At 32.6% G+C, this 21706-nt stretch overlaps 1 protein-coding gene and 1 long non-coding RNA gene across 5 annotated transcripts in view; both read left to right on the forward strand.

The window, feature by feature from the left end:
- Positions 1-21706, forward strand: part of LOC127716166 (uncharacterized) — a 47817-nt gene that overhangs the window by 18633 nt on the left and 7478 nt on the right. The window contains exons 1-4 of one of the 4 annotated variants that reach the window (XM_052222287.1): positions 11999-12120; positions 16502-16844; positions 18615-19072; positions 19694-20127. In XM_052222287.1, coding sequence (XP_052078247.1) covers positions 16511-16844; positions 18615-19072; positions 19694-20127 — 1226 coding nt within the window. In that variant the 5' untranslated portion in view covers positions 11999-12120; positions 16502-16510. Of the gene's footprint in view, positions 1-11998; positions 12121-16501; positions 16845-18614; positions 19073-19693; positions 20128-21706 lie in introns of those variants that run through there. The other 3 variants (XM_052222284.1, XM_052222285.1, XM_052222286.1) reach the window with 3 other exon arrangements.
- Positions 16851-18607, forward strand: LOC127716168 (uncharacterized). The gene is made up of 3 exons (XR_007988791.1): positions 16851-17521; positions 17648-17689; positions 17816-18607. It is a non-coding gene; the product is annotated as an uncharacterized LOC127716168 (long non-coding RNA).

Genomic DNA, 21706 nt, shown 5'->3' on the forward strand with positions numbered 1-21706 from the left:
TCCAATTGTTGTTCAGGATAACGACCAATACTTTAATTCGTATACCAAGGTTGCAAAATCGCATTCCATACAATTCCTTGAGTGTACTGGACCTAGTACCAAGCCTGGTAAACTCACGAATTTCTCTAAAGGGACAGCACTCGTGTCACTAAAAGCAAAATCTGTGACTTCTATAGAAAATTCTATGGATAAAGAAAATGTCATTCCGAAATCAACAAGACCTGAAGTTCATGGAGAGGAAATCAGTCGCATTCACAAACCTATTCCGAAAGAATGACCGATTGCCAATCTCAATCTGCCTTTTTAAAATCAACTTCTACTCTGAGTAGGAAGCAGTATCGTCAAGTCTGACTTGAATATTAGTGAAAAGGAACCGGTGGTCTTATCTGGACATCTTCACAAAGTAACACCTTTTGTTGGACATTACTACGACAAAATCAAACATCGAGGACGCCACTTCACAGATAGAGCGACTAGATCCGCAGGATGGAACGTTAGGACGAAACGCTTAATTTCGTCTGAGACTCACAAAGATGTGACATTTGGCCAAATCGGACGAGGACCAAGTACTAACTCCCGTCATACTTACCGGAGGATATCGCTTTATAGAGGCACACCACGTCCTTGAACAACGCATAGGACCATCCAGAACTCCATTTGCCCATAAGTTGAAACTTGGTTGGGTTATAATTGGAAATACATACATTGATAAGCAAACTGTTCCTTGCCAATCTCAATCTGCCTTAATTTCGTCTGAGACTCACAAAGATGTGACATTTGGCCAAATCGGACGAGGACCAAGTACTTACTCCCGTCATACTTACCGGAGGATATCGCCGTCTTACAACGTTGGAGAAAACAGTTCCTATTATCGATACAGCAGTAATGGAAGATTCTACAGAACACAACAATCTCATCCGAGACATCCTTCTTCTAAAGGACACGAAACTGTGCCAACCAAACCCAGTTTCCCGTTGAATGAATTTATTCAGGAAACTTTATAGTGAAAATTTATGTTGGGATTTATTTATTTATCTTATATTCATATGCGATTAATTTATGGAATATCAGATAGACATCAGACGGGGAGTATTCTGTTACGCCTTTCCTCAATTTATATAGTTCGTTTGATTATATTCTTAATCTGTTTTGTGTTCCAGTCTAGGAGGATTATTCATATTTTAACCTTATAAGAAGTTGTATGAACTCTAAAACATCGTATCATCGTTACCTTTTCCCTTTCTTACATGTATCTCGAACTGAATTGCAAGGTCATCCCAGTACTGGAGAACATTCTAAGGACAAACGTCATCTTGGACACGATTAGTGGCTAACAACAGAGTGAGTTAATTTTGTAACATTGTATCTGAAGCCTTCAAATTGCTCTTCATATATTTGAACCTTTGCACCGTGAAATACTGGAAATTTAACCGTTCTTGAAAGTACAACATTTTCTCGCATTCAACGGACTGTGCTATCAATTATATTTTACATTTCGTTCATCTTAACATTTATTCTACACATTGTAAATTTGACCATATGTCAGATTGGTTCATAATTAAAAGTATCAGCACCTGATAGTCTTTTCTGCTTGAGCCCAATCGTCGGTTATACTTAATGGTCAGGCCATTATAATAAGAAACACCTCCGGCCTCCGGCCGTCGGGGTTTCCGACTTATCCAGGCACACCTCATCTTCGCTAGCCAAGGGTTACGATCCACTTCCCTCCTCTCCATCCTTGGCAGATTAAACCAACATTTGTGATAACAATGTTGCGCCATCTATCGGTAGATTAAAGTCACGCCCATTCCGAATACACTATTCTTGACCAATGGTAGCACTTGAAATCTTTAATTTGGAGGTAAAAACACGGTAGCGTCTAGATTCTACACACTTGGTAAAGCAGGAAACGAAAATTTACGTTGACATTCATGCATTTGTGCAAGAAACATACACAGGAAATTCTATAAGTTGATTAAAAACATTCAAATTGTCACTAAATATAGTCGTATGTTTATGGATGTAAAGACTTGTTGCACAATAAGCACGTGGCAATTGTTTACATACACTTTCTACATTTACACGTGATCATGTTATAGGCGCTTTTTGGTTGGATGCAGCGAGTTTCGACTGCAACCAATGAAAATCATTACCTTGTGTCTCCGAAATTCTATCTAAATCTGCCAAGGTTTGAGAGGAGGGAAGTGGATTGTAACCCTTGGCTAGCGAAGATGGGCACACCTATCCCTCAGTGTATAACTATTACGTAACAACCTATGATTAGATTTCCTAAACATTTCTGTAATAGTTATCCTTACACTGACACACCAAGTCCGAATGTGATAACTATTTTTCATCCCAGCTATTCTAGATTAGATAAAAATCCATTTCCGCTTCATAAAATTTAGTTTAGAACGCCACTCAATCATTATAATATACTTTATATATTACTATATAGTATATACCCTTTATGAGCCCCGGACACAATATTTAAATATGTTTAATTAACAGGGAGTTTGTATCCAGACGTCCTGGGGTAGGGGTATGAATCATGGGTCTATATGCTAAAGGACTTTGAGTTCGTATCCCAGCATAGACACTGGATTTTTTCTACATAAATTTTGATAGTTAGTCTTTTCCGTAGAAATAATTCTAAGTTCTATTGTTGATTTGACATTCCCGCCAAAATGTTACAGAACAAAGGAAATCATGTAAAACAAAGAAACTCAAGCTAGGGTGATCTGGTAGGTAGGGGTGATCCGGCTCAGATCACCCCTGGTAGAACAAAGGAGCTGGGATGTAAAGATTATAGCAGCTTATTTATACGGAGAAGTTGCATGTTCCATGGATGGATAGGGGAATGTCGCGATAAGGGGCATCTCGCCACTTTTTCATTCTGTGTCATATATCAATATTTGAGTTGTCTCTTTTTGTATAAAGTTGATTTCGTCTGAACGTCACAATATCCGTCATTTTCGTCACCGTGTCTTTGTGGTCATCAAGGTCATTTTGAGCCAAGAGATTTATAATAGAAACTTTCACAGGTAAGTGCATTTTATTCCTTAGAAAAATAGAAAGAAGGAAAGGGCGCCACATTTCAGCATATTTTGAAACCGCATATTTACTCTTCAGAATGTTGAAACGGCGTAGTTCCGATTGTTTACTGAAAGTTTGATACTCCAAGTTTTGAAAAATAGTGTCAAAAAACACAAACAGTGTAAGCACATTTCCAAAATAAGATGGCAAGCTATGAAAACAAAATCTTACAATTTTCAATCTAAGTGCATGTGCTAATGGATCACAGTCTCAGATATTCCCGCAAAAAAGGGGTGGCACCAATATGATCCAATATCATATTTTATCCACAAATTATATCATTACACACATAAAAAATGGCATAAATATGATATGGTTTGTATTTATTTGAATATGCAACATTCTAGTGCTGTGTGGTGAAATAATGTAGAAAACTTCATGCAACCGTGGTCATGATTTGCTGAAAGCTCATACAGAAAACGTGCAAATACGAAAGGTGGCAAGTTACCCCATGTTGATCGGGTGAAAACTATACATGTACATACGCCTTATCGCCATTTGTCCGCCATTACTGCACCACAAAAGTTCCCGTAAAATTTTGACGTCACAATAGAAAATAACTGACGCCACAATGGAAAGGTGATTGTTGTATGACGTCAATAGTTCAAGTGGTGCAGATTCACGGGTCAAACGGCGCAGATTTCCAAATAGCGATAAGGTGTAGTAAAACAGATTATATTATAGACTATCAGTAGGCATATTGATCCTTTTAAAAATTTAGTATAAAAAAAAACAGTAATACCTTTTACGTAAATTATGTTAAAATATACAATAGATCTATATTAAGGAACTCTTTAAATGAATTGTAGGTTTTTATTCATCTATTCCTTTTTTTCCAGAAATTACACATGGTAAGGAAAAAGAAAGGCTTGACATCAAAACAGAGACAATGGAGCATGGCAGCCATGGAAAATGCAATTTTAGCAGTGAGAGGAGGCATGGCAAAAAAGAAGGCATCGGTTTTATATAATGTTCCAAGGTCGCCGCTTATAATATGGGAGACATCACAGCACCTCCAACAAAACCACCAATCTTGAACAGAATCCAAGAAAACATATTTGTCAGCTATATCTTAAAAATTGAAAAGCGGGGCTTTGGGCTGACAGTGATTGACATCAGGAAACTAGCATACCAGATGGCAAACAAACTTGGTGTACATGGTTTCAGTGAAAAGAATAAATCCGCTGGATATGATTGGTGGATAAGCATCGCTGAAAGACAACCAATATTTTGTCGGTTAGGAAGCCAGAAGGATTGAATGCAGAGAGATCATCCATGCTAAACCCATCCGTTGTTTCTACTTATTTTGAAAAAAAACTAGGATCCGTTATGGAAGCTTTATGTGTTAAAGACAAACCACAACAACTATTTTATACAGATGAATCGAGAATAAGCATCGTACACAACCCAGAAATTTTTTTCGGGAAAAGAGGAAAAAGAGGTGTATGTGCAAAAACAAGCGGAGAAAGGGGTGAAAATGTAACAGTACTCTGTTGTGTCAATGCCAGTAGAAAAAATGAGGTTTTTACTTGAGGAACTTATTCCTATGGCAACATTTCAATACAGTTTCAGACGAAACCCACACATTTAAATGTCAGCGATTGTTAACCATACAAATATTTATCAGCGAGCGGTTAGAATATAGCAAAGTGATCTCGACCAATGAAAGTGTAGAATTTGGTGTTCCTTAATTGTGAAGAATGAATGTAAATCATGTTCTTAGTAAGGGATTATCCTTTTGTTTAGGCCTATTTACAGTTCAAAACAAAGAATTTCTATAAAATGAGTTACAACTGCCTGGAGCACATTTATAAGGATTATTGATTGAAAGCTGAATTTTGAAACAAACAAAAATGATCAAAATAATTAAGTTTGAAGTTTATTTGTGCAGTACAATTTAAACCGTTTGTGTTATTATGTGAATATTTAGAACTTTCAAATTACAAAAAAAGATAATATCAAGAAGAAAAACAAAAAACTAAAACAAAAACTTTTAAAAATTAAAATTAAATATAACCTTAATCTTTAGCTATATGTATTACGCTTATCAAAACTTAGATTACTGTATTCTCAGTTAATAAGAATAGTCATTTCCGAAATAGGTACATACGTTTGAATTTCCTATAAAAAGCAATTTCTTTCAACATTTAAAATTTAGTTAATTAAGTAGTATTTAATGTAAAGAGCTGGAATAAAATTGGCCGTGGAATACAAGTTAGTTGTTAATCTGATTTTGAATTTATTAAATTGAAGTGTAAATAAACAAAAAAGATAATTTCTCACTAAAATATTACATAATTTACACTCATACTCACAATTAGGAAACTAAATATACAATTTCATTGTAACGTTGTGTCATCTCATGTCTAAAACAATTTATTAAAATTTCCCAAATCAAAAGTAAGTCCTTACATCACTAAGACCAATACATAAATGAAATGCCTAAAAGTCATCCATTAATTATAAACATTTCACTGACAATGGAACAAATTCTTGAATAAAACCAATCAAGAGATCATTTGAGCCTTGAGCACTTTACAATATTCTAAGTTTGTAAGAGAATGATAATCCCTTGCATCATAAGAACTCGCTAACGCTCGTACTTAATCATGAAGAAAGGGATTATCATTCTCTTACATATACTTGTCATTTATCGCTGAGTGGTTGTTTCCCAAACAATACGAGTGAGCGAGCGGCTGTTGCCATTTACCAGTGAGCAGTTGTTCCAAAACATCTCCCAGTGAACAGTCGTTACAATGTACCCTCTGTTGCAAAAAGTCTACAGGCAGTGGAAGTAAATCATTATTAAAATAAAAAATGCTATCGCAACTATGTTCACCAACATGTATATTAAATCTATATTGAAAAATGGGAGTCGTGAATTTTTTTCTTGTTATTTTTCAAATCCTGAATTCTGGATTTGCTTTCAATCTCTCTTGTTGACCAGTATATCAATACTTTTTTTCTTTCTACACCCATAGATTTACACTTCATTACACAATGAAATTCATCTCAAAGATCTTTTAAATCACATTGTTCGCATATTCTTTTATCCCTCTGAATTTTTTCCATCTATCACTTTCTGTATTGTAATCTATGGTTAAGCTTTCTCCGGGCACTCCGGCTTCCTCCACCAATAAAAACTGGCCTCCACGAAATAGCCCAAAAGCGGTGCTTAAAAGTGGCGTTAAAACACCAAAAATCAAAATCAAATCTATGGTTAAGTAGTCTAAATTGACAAAGGGTGTAAATATCACGGGGATCCAGAACATCTAAATACTTCTCGAATCCAAAAAGTTCCTTAAAAAAGGCGGTAATTTAGTGTTTCAGAGTTCGTTTGAATATCTGAATATTATGTTTGTTTACACTGATCTTGGAGAGATTAACCATACATAAGACAAACCAATTTCATTATGAATAGATTCTATACATTTTATCCAATTTTAAAAAGTTAACATTAGTTCCATGAGATAAACTAAACATTAATTTGTATGTTATTGCTGATAATTTGCTGGGTTTGCTCAAAATCAACTTGCCATGGCCAGTAAGAAATCATGCGAACTTTGATATCTAGGCTAATAGGTTAATATCCTAATTCTCCATATATAACATAATTCGGAGTGGAGGATTTTAGATGGAGAAGAAGTTTACAAAATTTCAAATGAACTCCTTCTAATATTTCATTATTTCCAAATCCCCAAATTTCACATGCAGCAGGTTTAACAAATTTATCAAATAAATCTAATTGACAACTTATTGATAAACCATGCAGTCTCCCTTTCTTGATAACTTCATACATGGCTCTCGTCGTTTTTTTTTCTTCTGTTAGATGCTTTTTATTTGCTTTAAATGAGCCATTTTTTTTAGAAAAATTAAACTTTTTGTTAAATCTATTAAAAAGTTATGGTCACTGAGGAGAGTGAATTCAACAACTGCATGATATGTACACATTTAAATTCATGTCGTATCTTATTATTTTTGTGATGTATTATGTAATGTGTTATTTTGTTAATTTTCATCTGCATTATTTCAATAAGTTATAAACATGTTGGTATGTTATAAATCAACTTTGCATTTTGAGTCAATACATTGGGTATGAAATTGGTAATTATTACCGCTTTAAGATGCCTCTTGATTTTAGTTGTATTCAAACTTTTTGTTTTCCTTTATACAAATATTTTGTCTTTATGTTCTTATCAATCATAAACAGCGTTTAAGTATCGGAAATTGATTACGTTATGAAGTTAGCATTTTGTTAAGGATGCTTGCTACTCCTTTTTTTCCCAACTGAATCAGTATCCGTAGTATACTAGTATCAGTGTAGGCAGATTAATTATTATTGATGACTGTGTAACTCACATAATTTCAGAAAATACATATTTCAATTCTTCCACAGTAAGTATATTTAATATTGTTAACTGTATATATATTTTATACTTTTACTGTATATATATGATCCGTTCATCCTTTTTCGACTCTTCAAAATCCAGAGTCTATCCTAAATTGAGGTAAATTTTATGGCCTTCCAAATACCGTTTCGATTCCTAACATAACTGAAGAGACATTAATTGTCGAAATCCGGATATGGTGTACAAATTTTTGCACCTCATGTTTGCGGTATACCATCTTTTCCGCAAGTTTATTGTTTTCTGTTTGGTATTAAATTAATAGTTAAGATCCATTTTTTGTTACATCTGGTGATCCGTTTATTTGGCAATCGTCAATGGCAGTCAGCAGGGTTTAAGAACATCAGTTGTTCGACCTGTTAGTCAAATGGGTTTTGTTAAAATATGCTTTTTCACTTTTTTATGTCTTTTAGAAAATGTTGTTTGTGCTGTATTTAGACCCCTCTACCAAGAAATTTGTTTTGCATGCACACGTATAAAAATTGCGGTTTTTATCCAACGCAATCATAGGTTTGAACGTTTTTTTCAATTTAGACTTGTTTATATAATTTTCGTTTGGGCTTGTATTATATATGCCTTCGGGTTTATATGATCCGTTCATCCTATTTCGACTCTTCAAAATTCAAGAGTCTATCCTAAATTGAGGTAAATTTTGTGGCATTCCAAATGCCGTTTCGACTCCTAACATCACTGAAGAGACATTAATTGTCGAAATCCGGATATGGTGTACTAATTTTTGCACCTTTTGTTTGAAAAGAATTATACCCCTTGGAAATATTGATTATATGGAAAATTGCACTGTAAGACTTAATGCTTTCCAGCATACATTGCTTCAAGCTATATCTATATAAAGTTTTAAAGAACAAAAAACTATATTTCTTTTATTGTTATTGCCTTTTGATAGATAAAATATGTGCAACGCGGGGGACAAGGGAACTCTGTTCTTTTATTAATATACTATTTACCAGATCTATTGAGCATTGAAACGGCTAATTTGAAAGAGAATGATTTTAGAGACCGAACTTCTCACTGTTATTAATAAAATTGAAAAGCAATAAATCAAGCAATGTTATAATTGGTCGACTGACCTCAATAACATTCTCTTTATACTTTTTCCACAGACTTACTTAATTGTAAATTTATGCTTATTCACTAAAAAAGAACACGATTATTGCTTTCTAATTTATTTACACTGTCAGGATTGTTAATTCACAATATATATATAAGATTAACATAAACACACACAATATTAGTTACATAGTGTGCTAGTGACCTAATACGATATATATGGGGTCAGTAAATTCGAAGCTCTCACCCCATATGGAATTTACTGACCCCATATATATTGTATTAGGTCACTAGCACACTGTGTAACGAATTTATCTTACCGGCTATCTTAAAATGTGGCATTTAGACTAGTGGCCTATCAAAGTGATCAACACTCATTCTCAGGAAATCAGGTCCAATACGTGACTTGTTGTCCCTGTAGATATTTGAAGCCTCATCTGCTTTAAAATGTCTAAACAAATATGTTTTTGAAAGTCAAGGAAGATATCTAGCTAAAACTAACACAATTGCTACGTAGAAGAATATTAAAATTACTCCAGCCTTACACTCAAACGTATTATTTTGAGTAAAACGAATGTCCCTGATGGTATAGATATTTTTTCTGTTGAGTATTTAACTTAAGAAGCTTGTAAAACATGTACCTGTATTGCCTTTTCAGATCTATCACCATTTAGCCAATACAAATTTATGTCATTTTAAGTAGTTTGTCATAAAATAAAACCAACACAGTTTTGAAAATATATGTCACTATTTCTTTGACCAGATACGTTACTAAATTTTAATTAGACTCTATATTTATCTAAAGGTCAATTGAAAGAATGATTATGTTGCTTTTGAAGTGTTAGTCCATAGTTATAACCAAAACAAAATTATATGATGTGTATCTATAATGGTTTAGAAAATTGATAAGCTCCAACACTAGGAAATGGCGTTTGTACGTTAATTTTTAACAGATACGTTACTATGGAATCATTTGAATACGTGAATGGGATCTATTTAACTGAATAAATATGTTTTTAAATATTTGATCTTACTTTTCAACAGTGAAAAATGTCCTGGAATCAGAAACATATTTGAAATAATGGACTACGAACAATTTGTTAAACAGATACGGTACCAACAGATACGTTACTATGTTTCGGTTAACGATGAAATATCAATATTATTTCGGAATTCAGACATATGAGATATCTGCCTTAATACATTTTTATTTTGTTTAATGATCAATCAATAATATCATCAGTACAACAAGTTATCAGCTGCAACTTGCGAAGACATATGAAAGAACAACGTCAATTTTAGCAATTGTACTGATTTTAACTTGAAATTTTGATATATTTTTCGTTAATATATTAATTTAGATATTTTATCACATAGATACGAATTAGACATCTTAATTTTGTACCTACAGGATAAAAATAGTTTTAAAGTATTGTAATTCAGGGTGCAAACATTAAGTAACGTATTTGTGTCCTATAGTAACGTATTTGTTACATGCCTTGAACAGATACGTTACATCGTATATCCTATTGTTTCATTCGAGTTTGAAGCGTTACGCTCACTTCTTTGATTTCAAATATTTTTTTATTTAAAGTTAATTTATAATTAATAGTTCCAGAACCGATATAATAGAGATTTTAATATAAAAATTGTCTTCTCAACAGATACGTGATATGTTCATTTCCAAGTTGAAAAAAAGATAATATATACCAACATTTGAAAAAATATATGAAATTATTATGAGCAGTTGTTGATAAATGATATTTAAACATATTTTGAGTAATATCTTAATACATATTTTATCAAAAACAACTAATTGTTATGTATTTTGTCTTCAAAGTTATATTTTATCAAGATATGGATTCAAGAACAATTCATTAACTTTTCAGAGTCTATTACTTAAGATTTATGACTATTAATAGCATCTCAGGTATCTCTAGAATAGCTTTGGAGGAAAAAATCTAAGCAATGAAACTTTGTATGAAAATTTGTTTGCTAAGGAAATAAAACATGACGATAACGTATCTGTTATGTAGAAAACAGTGACCCATAGTCCTGACCACGATATTATTTTCACAGTAAGAGCTAAGATCAACCACTTTGGAAACTTTCAAATCATATATATACGAATCATTTGAGCATTATTAAAAGTTGGTTTACAGAAATTTATTTTCCAAGTATAATTTTGGCAAATGGTCCCGATTTGCTGAGAATCAGTGTCAAGTCTTCAATATTAAGAATCTACTTCAATTAGTTTATACAAAATCAAATGCCAGCAATAACAACTTGTTAGCTTTTAATGTGTTTTCTGCATTAATTTCAATCGTTCATCATCAATTTCTTCGACTGTTGAAACCTTTCAGATTTTTCCACAACACCATGTTGTTTTTACAAAGGGACGTAACACCACTACTAACCATGTATTGAAATAAACCACGCCTACTAACCCCATATAAAATATACACGGTATCCACGCGGTTGCTTTTAACCAATCATATTCCTAGAAATGTATAAGAGGTAAGATAAACACATATATCCCCATGATTAAAAAATGAAAATATTGTTAGTTTGATATAATTGTATAGTCTGGTATTCCTTTAGGAGGTGATACCCTAAAGTTATTTTTTCAATGATGCTTTAATTGTGCATATGCACGAATGTTACAATAATTCATCTGTGGTATTTTTACCTTTCAAATTTAGGGATTTGACCTAGTTAAGTTTTACCTTTTAAATTTAGTAATTTTACATAAAATGTTTTTAAATATATACTAATTTTTATTTTAGAGAAATTTTGATTTCTTTATTTATCGATGACATGGTTGTATATTTCAACAAAATGTCAAATTGATACAAGTGCTGATTAATCTGTGTTATCTTGTTAAGTGAGGATGATCATCTTCTTTCTTTATCGTTCCCTTATCTCTAAGCATAGTACATTTATGGAATTATATTCATGTATTGTATTTATACTCAAACATATTAGTGTTATTAATAGTATTCTGGAGAAGACTTCAATAGTACGATATACTTGTGGCTGATTCATTTAGTTGCTTTCGCATATCAAGTATGCTTAAAATAATATGAATATATCTGCACATGATATTTGTCAATCATATGCGCTTTACCCTGCAGGAACACATTTTTGTCTCTTTTCAAATATTACTCATGCGGATTTATACATAATCAGTTACTGCTGATTATTGGAATTGCTTGTGTTTAAATACTTCATATTTAAAGGTAAACCACGACCCGGATATACATTCAAACCCAAACAAACATAAACAGTGACATACAGATGAAAATAAAAAATTCAACCACGCACTTTTCATATAGATTTACTGAATACATGTATTTGTCGTGTTTAAACCCACCCCCTTTCGTGAATCTTTATCTTTATTCTTTTGTTACAAAATGTATCAGCTTTCTTGATAGGTTGATAAATTACCCAATTGTTGGTACGTTTTAGTTTAAATTTAAACTGTAAAGCTCAAATCATATTATTATATTTTAAAAAGCCAGCCTTTGAATTACAGCAGAAAAGTTAAGAGGTAAGTTTTACAACATATGCAAACAAAAAATGTCATAGGAATTCGTCTTTAAAATATTTTTCTCTTAAATTTACAGAAAAAAGAAACGAAAAAGACACTACAATGATATATTCTTAGGCTTTTTATATTCAAGATTGCGAATAAATGATATTTAAAGCACTGACAAAAGAATAGATATTGTATTAGAAGAAATTCAAGAATATAGACAAGACTTAGTTTTCGCCCCTTCCCTTCCGACAAATTTTGACTCAAAATAAGTAACTCTAACTGTGATTACCACAGAAACAGACGTAGTATAATTAAAACTTTTAGCTTTCTCTGGTTTTATTAATTCACCTTAAAAGTTTGTTTTCATGTTTTTGTTTTGTTTCATTTCTTTACAACTTCAATAGAATTTATTTCCAATATCTTGTTATAATTACATACGTAGCATAATTAGTGTTCCTGTGTTTCACCCTCAAACCTGTTCAGGGAAAAAAGCTGAGATAAAATGTCAACTTTACCGTTACAATAACATTTTTGACCGGGTTGGACGAGGTTCAAAAACGCGATTATAGTATGACTTTTTTTTCGACCTTCACTCACTCACTTACTGTCTTACTTATTTACTTAATCACTCACTCACTCACTCACTTACTCATCCATTTTCTTACTAACTAACTTACTTACTTACTTACTCTCTCGGTCACTCATTTAATCACTCACTCACTCTCTTACTCCCTTCATTCCTTCCTTCCTTACTCGCTCACTATTTCCCTTCCTTCAATTCTTACTTACTTACTCTCTCATTCACTCACTCACTCACTCCCTTCCTTCCTTACTTATTTTCTTACTTACTCACTCTCTCACTCATTTACTCACTCACTACCTTCCTTACTTACTTACTTACTCATTTACTCGCTCACTCACTAACTCCCTTCCTTCCTTCCTTCCTTCCTTACTTTCACTATTTACATTTGTCTATTTTTTTTAATGAACTATTAAGTTTATATATTCACTATTAGTTGGCAGTTATTACATATCTGATCTGAAAAGTGTATAATATCTTTATTTTGGTCTGGATCTTTAATTTGTAAACATTGTAAACGTAAAATGATATTTTCTTTTAGTTCACAATACATTTGTCTATTAATTTTAATTATCTAAAATTATTTAAATTATGATATATACTGAACAACAACAAAAACGCACCACATCCATTAATTTCTGTAGCATATAAAAGTAAGTGAAATGAGTCCACATTTCGACAAAATGTTTCTGGTGTCATGAAATTTTGTGAAAATGAAGATTTTCTGAATTTTCTTACTTTACTTCTCATAAAACCACATTTCTAACCCTAAAAACCCCAAAAAATATTCCCAATTTGTGAAAACTAAACTCGCGCGTATTTGTTTCCCATTTTTTTATATATTATACATAAACTGTAATGAGATAAAGAAAAACTATTAACAGCAAAAATTATTTACGAGACAAGATATACAAAAAGATCAACAAAGCCGAAATAGTAAGTCCACTTCCTATAGGATTATTGTCCTTGACTGACGATTTTACCTATTTTTTGTATTTTGTGCAAATAGTACAGATTTAAAGAGTAACTGAAAACAGGTAGAATGATCAGCAATACAAGATCTACAAAAAAAGAGATTTTAGTCAAGAATTATATTCTCAAAGAATCTAGACATTGCATAAGGTCATGTTTTTCTCTTACTGTTAATGATGTCTTTATCCTAAATCCATTGGATGTTAGATGTGTCTGTCCGTCTGTCTGTCCCGATTCAGGTTAAAGTTTTTGGTCAAGGTAGTTTTTGATGAAGTTGAAGTCCAATAACGTCATGTCTAATACTAAATGCATAAAAACTGGTGTACCACAAGGCTCTATCCTTGGCCCTCTGTTATTTATTTTATATATCAATGATTTACCACTGAACATAAAAAATTCATTAATAGATTTATATGCAGATGATTCTACATTACATAGTAAAGGTAATAATGTACTTCAGTTAACTGCTAACCTTCAAAATGATATTCATGTAATTGAAAACTGGTGTTCGCAAAATTGTATGAAACTAAATGCCCAAAAGTGTAAATCAATGATTATTGGTTCAAAACAGAGGCTTTATTCAACTGGGAACAGTTTAGATATCAAAATTTCAGATGAACAAATAGAGAATGTAGATTGTGAAAAACTTCTCGGTTTATATATCGACAAAAACCTAAATTGGAATGAGCAAATAGATAAAATGTCATGTACAATATCAAATAGAATCAATTTATTACAAAAGATAAGAAAATATTTACCTATGCATATACGTATTATTTATTTTAATACTTATATTCTGCCATTGTTTGATTATTGTTGCAATATATGGGGAAGTTGCTATGAAAGTGGAATAAATAAACTTAATAAGTTATTAAAGAAATCTGCTAGGGTTATAGTAGAAGCTGACATAATGACATCATCCAGTTTGTTGTTTAATAGTTTAAACTGGTTAAATGTGGAAAAACGCATTCAATATCAAAAGGCAATACTTGTATTTAAATCATTAAATGATATGGTTCCTAACTATTTACAAGAAAACTTTCATTTTATTGGTAATCAGAATTATAAATTACGTTCGGCTGATGAAAAACTATTAAATCTTCCGAAACCAAAAACAAACTTTTTAAAGAAAACATTTACATATTCAGGTTCTCAAATATGGAACAGTTTACCAAATGAAATAAAAATGAGTAATACACTTGTATCTTTTAAAACAAAATGTTACAAATTTTTCATCAATTGTGCAAATTAATATGCTTTTTCATTATTATCTAGATACAATTGTATATTGTGTATAATATATCATTATAATATTGTATGTACTTATAGATATGTTATTATTATTTTGAGGACTCTCAGGAAGATTAGTTTTAACTAATGGGATTATCCTCTTGAAATAAAGATTATTTATTTATTTATTTATTTATTTAAACTTAGTACACATGTTCCCTATGAAATGATCTTTCTAATTGTAATGCCAAATTAGAGTTTTGACCCCAATTTCACGGTCCACTGAACATAGAAAATGATAGTGCGAGTGGGGCATCCGTGTACTATGGACACATTTTTGTTTTCATTAGTTGTTATTGGCTTTGAACTAGCTGTCAGTAACTGCGAGTACACTCAGATCTGTACTAAATGTCTTTTTGTTGTGGGGATGTACAAGTACCCTGCCACGTCCACTCTATGTTTTTGTTAGATGTATTTCTATTTGTATCCATCTGATGAGTTAAGCCTTTTTTAACGTATTTTTAACGTATAGTTTGTTCTTATGTTGTACTGTTACGCCACTGTCCCAGGTTAGGGGGGAGGATGGCGCCTTCAAACTACAAATGTAGTTTAACCCCGCCACATTCTGTATATGCCTGTCCAAAGTCAGGAGCCTGTAATTCAGTGGTTGTCGTTTGTTGCTGTGAAACATATTTGTTTTTCGTTCATTATTTTGTACTTAAATTAGGCTGTTAGTTTTCTCGTTTGAATTGTTTTACATTTGTCATTTCTGAGCATTTCATAGCTTACTATGCGGTATGAGCTTTGCTCATTGTTGAAGGCCGAACAGTGACGTATAGTTGTTAATTTCTTTGTCATTTGGTCTTTTATGGAGAGTTGTCTCATTGGCAATCATACCACATCTTCTTATTTTTATATAGATCTAGGTGAGCGAAACAAACTCTTTCGAGCCTTAAGTTTTTAAAAGTGTAACAAAGAATTACTGTGGTTTAAGGACATGTTTGCAGAAATGGCAGTTGACTTGAACCAGGGAATGCCCAAATCTAAAGAATAATGTTATGCATTGACTTCTAATGGAGTTCACATATTTTACTTTTTATCCCTAGCTTTCTTAAACTCCAAACAAAGTTCCAATCAATTCTAACAGCAAAGTTAATTGATGACCTGTTGATTATCTTTAAATTATTATGTGGTATCTTAACACCAAAAGTACTGCACAGATCTAACTATCCCTCCGTTTTTAGTTTCTAAACAACAAAAGTTCTTATTTACTTGATTAACTTTATAAATCCAAATAAATGGCACAATGATATTGTTTATTCAGTTTATATATATTTGATAGGAAGGATGTGAATTTCATACCATATTTCTTTCAGGTCCCTTTTATTCATATAGCTCCTCAAATATTCAATTATTTACCCATCCTTTGCTATCAAATGTTTAGGTTTGAGATTTTCTGGTAAACACAGAAAAGTGGCTTTGGAAGCATTTTTAATATTCGAACGAACAAATTAGATATTCAATAAGTTACGTTCAGGAGGATACGACTAATAGGTACCTTATAATTGATTAAATTTGGCATACTTTAGTGACCACAATTATCATTTTCAGATAAAGAAAATGGCATGTGAAGCAGGCAATGGACAGTTTAAAAACTGGGCCAAAGTCTATGAAAAAGATGTGGCAGAAAGTATAAAGAAATACCAAGTACTGAAAGATTTAGATTTGTTTGTCCTAGACAACTCAATAAGAGAGAGCACAGTTGGTCAGCTTAGAGGTCACACCATTGAAAACAAGTGGAAAGTTTATGACGAAGTTAAAAAATGTGGATTTAAGCATACAATAGTTGCCTCCTTCAACCACAGTACTCGTGTAGATGATGTCTTTATCAAACAGCTCGTTGACAAAGGAGAGGACCCTGCAGGCCTTTGGGCTTTCTCAGAAATAACTGAAGGTCAGTTTGGGAGCAACCATTTAACTTCAAAAGGGTGGGGGGTAATGGTTTTTTGTCTGAGTCAGAAATGTTTTAGTTTTTTCGACGCTATCAATCAAATTATTTTTTTCAAAATACAACACTATGGGGTAAATCTGGATTCCGATTTTTTTTTTTTTTTTTTTTTGTCATCTGGTTGACCACAATATTTTTTTTTCATCAAATTGGGGATCAGAATATTTTCAGGAAAAAAAACATAACCCCCCTCCCCCCTTTACAGTTAAATGGTCGTTCCCTTATATATAAAAACATTGCCCTGAATATGTATAAAAATCCAAGTTTAGCAACCATCAAGCGACTAATCTGTAATAAAGGCAAAAGATACCAAGTAGCAATTAAAAACCACAAGTCGATGAAGAAAAAAAAACCTGGCGGACAGAGAGACCATGCTCACAACATATTTATTACCAAGAAAACAAGAGATTGAACTAAAAACACCCCACGAAATACGAAATGAACTCAGGTACTACCGAAAGATCAGCAGCTGGTTCTATACTAGTAAACCACAATATACTCTTTTTTTTGTAAACAATTTTCAAATAGTTTTTTACCAGGTTCGACAGAGTAAGCATGTTCTGTTATGTATGTATTACCAGGTTCGACAGAGTAAACATGTTCTGTTATGTATATATTACCAGGTTCGACAGAGTAAGCATGTTCTGTTATGTATGTATTACCAGGTTCGACAGAGTAAACATGTTCTGTTATGTATGTATTACCAGGTTCGACAGAGTAAGCATGTTCTGTTATGTATGTATTACCAGGTTCGACAGAGTAAACATGTTCTGTTATGTATGTATTACCAGGTTCGACAGAGTAAGCATGTTCTGTTATGTATGTATTACCAGGTTCGACAGAGTAAGCATGTTCTGTTATGTATGTATTACCAGGTTCGACAGAGTAAGCATGTTCTGTTATGTATGTATTACCAGGTTTGACAGAGTAAGCATGTTCTGTTATGTATGTATTACCCGTCACATGACTTAAAAGTCAGATCAAGTAACAAGGTCAAATTCAGGAACATGCTGAAATAATAACATCACACTTGTTTCATTAAAATAATTTGTCGTTACGAGAACACGCTCGTAGGAAATCTTATCAACTGACTTATGTAAACATCATAGGCAAGAGCAGATACCTATGTATTTTTTAATTTGCTGATCAAATTGTGTTCTTATTTTACAATGTTACTCGTTGCTTGGTATATGAAAATCGCGACATAGGATGAAAAGCAATTGTCAATGAGACTCATTATGAGTTACAGAAATGTTCCTACTTCACTTGCATATGCGGATCCAGGGGGGCCTGGGGCCCCTTTCGTGGGAAAAATTTGGTTGATTATATAGGGAATCACTGAAGCATGACTGGAGCGCCCCCCCCTTTTTTAGGTCAGTCAGCGGGCCCCCCTTATGAAAAGTTCTGGATCCGCCACTGACTTGTATTGTAGTGTAGTTGTTTTGAGAGAGAAAAACGCATTGATTTATCTTTCTAGAATATTTTTGAAATTTTTAATCAGAAATTACAAATGAAATATACTGAGTTCTGTTTAATCGGATTCCTTTGTTAATCTGTCTTTACATATCTCTTGTATCAAGAAATACAATTATGTATGCATGTGTTTTCACTGAACAGAATAATAAAATGGATTCGGTTTAGACTGGTTTTATGTATACGTATTAAGGAAAGTATTCATTAATAACATTTTAATAACATTTTATATGCCCTTTTCAGCAATAAAGGGGAAAGTTCCTGACACTGAAAGCGTACCTGTAGGTTTACGGAAAATGAAAGAAGCTGGTCTGTATAACGTTATCTTCGAACTCGACCTTGGAGATTCTACGTACGATTTTGACAGATTCAGAACAGAAGAGATTTGCGCATTGCTTAAAAAATGGGTTGACTGGGTTTTTGAAAATTTGAGTAAAGAGGCAAAGGTATTCATTAGCTTCAGAGACCTTCCGGATGCTATGCCAACTGATTCCGACAGAGTTTTTGAAGTTACTGATTTCCTATGTAAACTACCATTATTTGGTCTGATGTTTGAGGAACCAAGAGGGCAATCTCTTCCAGAGGAATGTGGCACCTGGGCAAAACATATAAGAAAGGTCATGGAAGCCAATCATTTCAAAGGTCATCTCTTGGTTCATGTTCACGAGAAATTTGGTTACTGTGATGCTGTAGCTTTGCAGGTACGCGATAACAATATGAAATAAGTATCTTTTGTAGAATATGATTATTAATCAAATACGAAAAATTAACCTGTGTAACAAACATTTTGATTATACAAATATCATGGTCAATAACATGTAGTCTAAATTGATTTAAGGATAATGTATCCATGTGTTGTTTCACTGCTTAACATAGGTAAATTTTAGACAAGCAGTGTTATCAATGATTTCCCTAAGACAAATATTTAAATATAGATATTAATTAAAAAAAAGTATAAACATGACCTATATCAGGTCTCAAGGAACTTCGGCGAACAATAAACGATAGCAAAATATTTATAGACCAACAAGTGAGTAATCTATATTCAAAAAGTTATTACGAAAATACCTATAATGAAGTTTGTGGGTTTTCTGTGAAATTCTTGTTTGAGGTTGCTACAAAATCATGTTATCCATAAAATGCAACGAATGAAGTTTCCTTAAGGTATGCATACAATATGACATAGATATTTAAAAAAAAACGCTGTTTTTGAAATGTTTAGACTTTGAAAAATTCGTATTACACAGCCTTAGAAAAGTAGTCATCAATCTCAAATAATTATATTTGTAGAAAAAAAATTTTGTATTTTATTCCATATTCAGGTACTAATGGATGGAGCAGATGGAATTTGGGCCAGTGTTATAAAAGAAGGCGCTGCCATGGGAAATGCACCATCTATTGTAACAATACTTAATCTAATAAGAATGGGAAACAAAAAAGTGCTGAAAAAGTTTAACTGCACGTACCTCCGAAAGGCAGCAATTAACATGACCAGAATTACCACTGGAGTTGATCCTCATGTCAAACAGCCTGTATATGGAGCACGTGCCCTCGACTTCGTTTTTGATTTGAATCCTGAAGAATTTGATTTTGCCGACTTTTTCGACGAAAAAGCTCCTATTCGAATAACCACTCTTTCGTCAGCAGAAATGGTTCAAACTAAGTTAGTCAATTATTTTGGCGAGAACGAAGACTTTACTATAGAACGTGCCAACCTTATGAAGGAAGTCATGCTAAAAGATTTACGGGGGAACAGGTTTGTTTTCATTTTTATAAGGCTACAAATAAATACAATTAAAGTATACAACAAAGATAGAAGAAGCAACACTTCAAAAATAAGTGAAAATGTGGTTGTAACTAAACATAAATTTTATCTAATGCTACATACAGATGATGTTTTTTTTTTATATCAGATATTCATTAAATATCTAAGACAGTGGGAAATCTCCCCCGAAAACACTGAAAACTTGATCATTTCAATGTTTGTTCCGTTTCAGCAAGGACGCTGTTAATTATAAATTAACAAGAAAAAACATTCTGGTAAATAGTAACAATGAAATGAATTGAAATAAAACAAAATTTCCGTACAATATTATCACTTCCCTCCTAAAATAGCAAAAGATGAGTACAGCAGGCTATAGGAGCTTTGTGTAAAATTGGTTTAAAACGTTGCTATGCAAATACATTCCTGGAGTACCAACTTCAATTTATTTTTCTACTGGCTCTACCTCAGGAATAGATTATCTTAGCTGTATTTGGCAAAACTTTTAGGAATTATTGGTCCTCAATGCTCTTCAACTTCGTACTTTATTTGGCCTTTTTAATATTTTTTGATTCGAGCGTCACTGATGAGTCTTTTGTAGACGAAACGCGCGTCTGGCGTAAATATAAAATTTCAATCCTGGTATCTATGATGAGTTTATTTACAACCACTGGGTCGATGCCATTGCTGGTGGAGATTTATTTTCCAAAGGGTATCACCAGCCCAGTAGTCAGCACTTCTGTGTTGACTTGAGTTATCATTGATATGTTCATAATTATAAATTAACTGTTAACAAAACTTTAAATTTTTGAAATACTAAAGCTTTTCTACCTCAGGAATAGATTACTTTAGCTGTATTTGGCAAAACTTTTAGGAATTATTGGTCCTCAATGCTCTTCAACTTCGTACTTTTTTGGCCTTTTTAATTTTTTTTATTCGAGCGTCACTGATGAGTCTTTTGTAGACGAAACGCGCGTCTGGCGTAAATATAAAATTTCAATCCTGGTATCTATGATGAGTTTATCTATACCGCTCTGGAACATACCAATTATCCGTTACATATATGTACATGTATGCAGCTAGATCAGAGAAGATCGGGTTAAAAATTCCAAAGGAAGCAATTGATATGCAGCAAAGATTAACACTTTTGAAATTAAGTTACTAAGCAATTCAAACGGACCCTATCTCGATGTAAACATTCATTTTTTTTTTGCATGTAAAGAGATCGAGAAGACTGCAAATACATGTACAGAAATCGAGACTCCCTTTTCTTAAAATTGTAAAAACAAATTAGTAAAAATCTTTTAGATTGTTATATTCACAAAAAGACAATAATTCTATACAGAAAGTTCACCTGACAAGAGCAGATCGGTGTACTCGAAAACTTTGATGGTGATAAATAGGTACATTTTGGGAAATTGTAACATGTGGAACACTTATAAAATTGGTGACCTGAAAAATCTTTAGATATTGTACGTGCATGATTTTCTCCAATTTTTTTTATCAATATTCTACAAATTTTATTTTTTTTTAATTTCAGTTTCACAAGCTTGCTTCAAATGCAATTATCTCG

This window comes from Mytilus californianus, unplaced genomic scaffold, assembly GCF_021869535.1.
Source record: "Mytilus californianus isolate M0D057914Y unplaced genomic scaffold, xbMytCali1.0.p SCAF_9, whole genome shotgun sequence".
Taxonomy (NCBI): Eukaryota; Metazoa; Mollusca; class Bivalvia; order Mytilida; family Mytilidae; genus Mytilus; species Mytilus californianus.